Raw genomic sequence first — 5,877 nt, 5'->3', positions numbered from 1 at the left:
ACCCAAGCTGGAGTGCAGTGGTATAATCACAGCTCACTGCAGCCTCAACCTCCTGGGCTCAAGTGATCGTCCCACCTCAGCCTTGTAAGTAGCTAGGACTATAGACATGCATCATCATGTCTGCCTAATTTTTTAATTTTTTATAGTGACAGGGAACTCCCTCTGTTACCTAGGCCAGTCTCGAATTCCTGGGCTCAAGCAATCCTCCTGCCTTGGCCTCCCAAAGTGCTGGGATTATAGACGTGAACCACCACATCTGGCCACTACCTATACTTTGATTGTGTGAGCCAATTCTAGCTGGAATGGAAATATGGCACTCTCAGCTGTAGTTCTGTTATGAGACACAGATGACTGGTACCAGTATGTATAATGGGTGGTAGCAGTAGTTGCATATTTTTCAGAAATTGAAGCCTCTTTGGGTGGCAGTTCTCCCCACAACTCCCAACAACTCAAATTCAGAAATACATCTTACACAGCGAAATCTGTTATTAAAAGTAAACATTTTATTATATAACAAGAGTTAAAGTTTTTGAAAATTAACATCAACAAAACCAAAGCCATTCTAGGCACAACCAAAAATTTTTACAATCAAAACTACCTCTCACTTTTCAGAAATCTGACTGAAAACAAATGGTTGAATGTGCTGCTAACAGAGAGGGCCAAACGATGATGTCCATTGTGGCAGCTGAACAAAGGGAGACTTACAGAACTGGAACTGCTGCCCTGATAGCAACTGAAGCAGAAAGAGAAGAAAGGAGCTCACAACCAGGACACTTAAAACTCAGGCCAGGAGTCCATCTACGATCCAATTACAGTCAGTCTGACAAGTCACTCTGATCCAGCACGATTATCCTATGCACATGTTTTTTAAAGAACAAAAAAGGAAGTTTCAAGTTGGTGTGTATGTTTTTTAAAGACACAAACCACATCTTCTTTCTACTCAATTAAATTCAAGGGAAAGGGATTTTGGTCTTTATAATCAAGGGCGATTATGACCAACAGTGTGTCATGGAAAGGCAAAATGACGAAAAAGCAATTCACAGCAGCATCTTCTGTATTCTCTCCATATTAAAACTGTTCTTTTTTTTTGAGACAGAGTCTTGCTCTTGTTCCCCAGGTGGAGTGTAATGGCTTGATCTCGGCTCACTGCAACCTCTGCCTCCTGGGTTCAAGTGATTCTCCTGCCTCAGCCTCCCAAGTAGCTGGGATTACAGGCACCTGCCACTATGCCCGGCTAATTTTTGTATTTATAGTAGAGACGGGGTTTCACCATGTTGGCCAGGCTGGTCTTGAACTCCTGACCTCAGGTGATCTGCCCACCTAGGCCTCCCAAAGTGTTGGAATTACAGGTGTGAGCCACCGTGCCCGGTCTAAAACTGTTCTTATGCTGACTCTATCACTTATTTAATCAAAGTTGGCATTAATTTCACTTTACATTTTAATTAACTATAAACACTAACATTTTAAACATTGAGCGAGTTTGTCTAAATTCAAGTCTTTGTCATTAATGTGTATTTAGACACTGGTAAATGTTTTTAATTCTGCTTCTGTTGTCTATAAATATGACTTTTGATCTACAAACATCTCGTATCTCATTACCTGGACGATTCGGACCAACCTAGTCGCTTCCAAAAACAAGGTTTTAGTTCATCTTGATGAAATATAAGAGGAAGGAAAAAACAACACGATTATTTTCTAGGTCAAAGGGTGCCAGTATTCATATTAGTGCTCCCTCTCATTTAGGGTAGACTGTTTTACCTACAATGGTTGTTATATTCTGCCAGATAGACTCTTTCTAAAAACACAGTTAATGGGTTCCCCTCCTAACATTCTATAGTTTTCTGCCACAGCAATGGACACTAATGACACTAATTCACAAAGTCCCTGTATTATCTTCTCAGTGAAATCAATACTATTAATAGCTAAAAGTCTACACGCTCTAGGCCCTGTTGCAGTCAGGGTTCTGGAGGAAACAGAATGTACCCATGGCTGGTTCAAATAAAGATCCTTAATGAAGTGACTACATACAGAGGTTTATTTAGAGTTAAGGGAACGAACAAGGAATGTCAAGGCATCCAGTGATTAGCAGCAGTGGGAAGCCTAAGTCTGAAGGAACTGAGTGTTGGAGATAAGAGGTCAGTTACCAGAGCCTAATGAGAGCTGGAATTGGGATGAATGGGCTGCCTACAGAAGCCGCACTTGTGGAGGGACACCACTTCTACCAGGTACAAGGTGCTGAAGTAAGCAGGGAGGCAAAGTAATACCCCAACTTCTCTCTAGCCCCCTTAATCTTCTGCTGGGGCCTGTCATTGGCAAACAGGAAGTCCAGGAGATACAGTCCACTAGGGTCAGCATTCTGGGGCACAAAGCAGGGCAGAGATGGGGAGAATGAGTAGGAAATCAGGAAGGGATGAAAGGAATACCAGATGATCTGAAAGAGTTAATGTCTCTTACTTCCCTAAGTAGGAAGAACTTAAATATGGGAAAGCATCATTGTAAAGGGCATATCAGAAGCCTTCAAGTTCTATCAAAATAGTTTTAAAATTAAGGTTAATTTATAATTTTTACATTACTTGTAGACTCCATTTAAAGTCCATAAATGTAATTTCTTATTGGATTTTGAAGCATCTATGTGAGCTAAATTTAAAACTCTTTTGAAGACGTTGGACAATTAGAAGCAAAACATCGGCTGGATGCAGTGGCTCACGCCTGTAATCCCAGCACTTTGAGAGGCCGAGGTGGGCAGATCACCTGAGGTCAAGAGATTGAGATCATCTTGGCCAACATGGTGAAACCCCGTCTCTACTAAAAACACAAAAATTAGCTGGGCGTGGTGGCGCGCACCTACAATCTCAGCTACTGGGGAGGCTGAGGCAGGGGAATCACTTGAACCCAGGAGGCGGAGGAGATCGTGCCACTGCACTCCAGCCTGGGCAACAAGAGTGAAACTGTCTTAAAAAAAAAAAAAAAAAAAGAAGCAAATGTCTCTCCAGGCAATGTGCAAGATAATGATGATGAGACTGGGCAAAAGCTTGCTTTGGAAATAGAATTGGATGTTATTACTGTTTTTGTGATAAAGCTATGATTGGCAATTAACAGAATACCTGGGCTGAACTGCAGGGAAAAATAAATTATCAAAGGCAGGAGGATTATGTATAGCATCTGGGAAACATTTCTAAATAACTTTGATGCACATCAAAGCCTAAGGACTACAGACTACATTATAAATACTCATTAATTCATACCTTCTTCAGAAGTCCCTAAAACACTCTCTGATTTCCTTCTCTCTGGCGTGATGCTATTTTCCCTTTTTCTCTTGTCTTCACCAACTTCTTGATCTTTGATATTTATCTCCCTGTAACAACGATTTGGGGAATCAAAACATATGCACAACAGCCAAGAAAATAGGACTGTACTCAAAACAAAACAAACAAACAAAAAAAAAAACCATATAATAGCTAGCACTAACAAGAGTGTTCTCTATGGACCAGGCATTGGTTTAAGTGCTATAATTTAACTCATTTAATTATCATAAGTATATAAGGTAGTTACCACTGCCATCCCCATTAAGCAATGAGGAAACTGAGGCACACAGAAGTTAAATTACACACCTAATAATTCCTAGAGCTGGAATCTGACCTCAGACTCACTCTGCCCTAGACTCTGCTTTCAACCACTATGCTACATTGCCTCAAAGGAAAAACAAGGCATTTTACTTAAATTTTCATGGGTGTCCTTTTCAAAATCATCATTTATTTTATCATCTTATCTTCATTTCCCGAAACTCTCTCCTAAGTGAAATATGTAAATAATTTAAGTACCTCAAAATTTAAGACCACGTTTGTCAATCTATTAAGCAGAAACCATCCCCTTGACCCAACTGGAAACTCCTTATAGGCGGAGCCATCTTATCCCTCTTCGTGGTACCTCCAGCCCCTAGCACAGTGCTTTGGACATTGTCAGTGCTCGGTGGATGCTGGTTGAACCAAAATAACATTGTTTAGGGATTATTCTGTTTTCATGTGGTGGATAGTCAAAACAAAATATGTAAAATGAGAGAGAAAATAAAGCCAGCTACAGTCAAAAGAATTTTTCCCCTCTTAATATTTTCCCACTAATAGAATCACAGGCTCAAGAGTTGGAGGAGGCCTTTGGGTTATCTTCCACCCCCGTTCAAATGCCCGAGACAGGGAATCATCCAGCCACTGCCTGAGCAGCAGTAACCATTACTAAAGTAAGTGTAAAGGCAGGCAGCTGTTCCCTTTATCAGATAGCTGTGGCTATTAGGTTTGTGCTTTACTGAATAAAAATCTGTTACTCTGCAATTTCTAGTCACTAATCAGTCTTCTGGGGCAGAAAAGTAAGCTGACTCTCTTTACTTCACAATATTTCAGGTATTTGAGGGCAGCTATCAAATTCTCCATTCCATCTGCTCTTCTCAGGCTGAGCTTCTCAGCTCCTTCAGCTGTTCTCGTATGACATGGTTTCCAGATCTCTGACTGATTTGTGGCCACACTCTTGTGTTTGTTAATATCCCTTTTAAAATGTGATGCCCAGAATGGAGCCCCACATGGGTCCTAGGACTCCTCTAAGCAGCACATTACCATCATCTGGACAGTACGTTTCTATATATCCAGCATCAATGCTGCATTGACCTTTTCAGCACTTCATCAAACAGGCCTCACAGAGTCATTGCCCATGCCTTCTCAGGAAGAATTTCTTGACTTCTCATCGTGTCTCAAGATGCATGGCTCAGTACTGGGCACACAAAAATAAGGCATATTTCTTGCCCTCAGTAAAATTATAGTGAGCAGAAGCTTCTGATGAAAACTTCAATTAGACCAGGTCTCACACATTCTGTAATTTTGGATCTTTGACCTTTATCTTTTACAGAATCTAACATTTCCACCTGTCAAGATGATTTTGAATCCTCAGACTATTACTCATCACATCAGCATTCATTCCTAGATTTGTGTTATCTAAAAATTTGATAAGCATGCCTTTTCTGATTTAATTCAAATGACTGATGAAAATGTCAAAGGTAGCAGGGCCAAGATACAGCAAACTTAGAAGCCTCTGTCTATACTGACATGAATCTGCTAATCAATATCTTGAGTACTGTGGGTGGTCAGGGGAAGAAGGGCAAATATGAGTGCAGACAGGTGGAGTCAGGACTGGCTTATCTAAATCAATGTAATGCCATCACCAGGCATTCATTCTCCAAGAAGTCTAAAACTTAGCCCCACTTCCCGAAAAAGAAAAAAAGGATTCCCTCTTGGGGAACAATAACCTTTCAGAGCCCTTGGGAAGGTCTTGTAGCTCCATGCTCTCCTCAGGTGGCTGCAGCCATCTTTCCAGGTCCTCATCCAGAGTAGAGTGAGCTCTGTTCAAGGACAAGTGAAGAGAATGGAGACAACAGTCATTTCCCATCTCCCTTGACAAAGATGCATAACACTTTAGAGTAGAAAGGGACCTTAAAACCTGTGCTTTCACTATACATATGAAAAAACGAGAGTTCAGTGAGATTGTGTCTGGAGTCACAGAGGTCACTTAGATCTGACTGAAATATGCACTGGTAGGGCGCGGTGGCTCACACCTGTAATCCCAGAACTTTGGGAGGCCGAGGTGGGTAGATCACCTGAGGTTAGGAGTTTGAGACCACTCTGGCCAGCATGGTCAAACCCCATCTCTACTATAAATACAAAAATCAGCTGGGCATGGTCGCATGCACCTGTAATCCCAGCTACCTGGGAGGCTGAGGCAGGGGAATAGCTTGAGCCTAGGAGGTGGCAGCTGCAGTGGGCCGAGATCTGCACTCTAGCCTGGGCAACAGAGCAAGACTCTGTCTCAAAAAAAAAAAAAAAAAAAAAAAAAAAA

At 41.5% G+C, this 5,877-nt stretch overlaps 1 protein-coding gene across 3 annotated transcripts in view; it reads right to left on the bottom strand.

Annotated features, from left to right (window-relative positions):
- Positions 1–483: 483 nt before the first annotated feature.
- TEX14 (testis expressed 14) overlaps positions 484–5,877 on the bottom strand; it is a 161,482-nt gene continuing 156,088 nt past the window's right edge. For all 3 annotated transcript variants that reach the window (XM_011979186.1, XM_011979187.1, XM_011979188.1), the window contains 4 exons: positions 5,291–5,383; positions 3,246–3,355; positions 1,600–1,651; positions 484–852 (listed from right to left, as the gene is read on the bottom strand). In XM_011979186.1, the coding sequence (XP_011834576.1) occupies positions 816–852; positions 1,600–1,651; positions 3,246–3,355; positions 5,291–5,383 (292 nt within the window). In that variant the 3' untranslated portion in view covers positions 484–815. The remainder of the gene's footprint in view (positions 853–1,599; positions 1,652–3,245; positions 3,356–5,290; positions 5,384–5,877) is intronic.

The sequence above is a fragment of the Mandrillus leucophaeus genome, unplaced genomic scaffold (genome assembly GCF_000951045.1).
Source record: "Mandrillus leucophaeus isolate KB7577 unplaced genomic scaffold, Mleu.le_1.0 Scaffold20, whole genome shotgun sequence".
Lineage (NCBI taxonomy): Eukaryota > Metazoa > Chordata > Mammalia > Primates > Cercopithecidae > Mandrillus > Mandrillus leucophaeus.
This window is presented reverse-complemented; position numbering and strand designations above follow the sequence as displayed.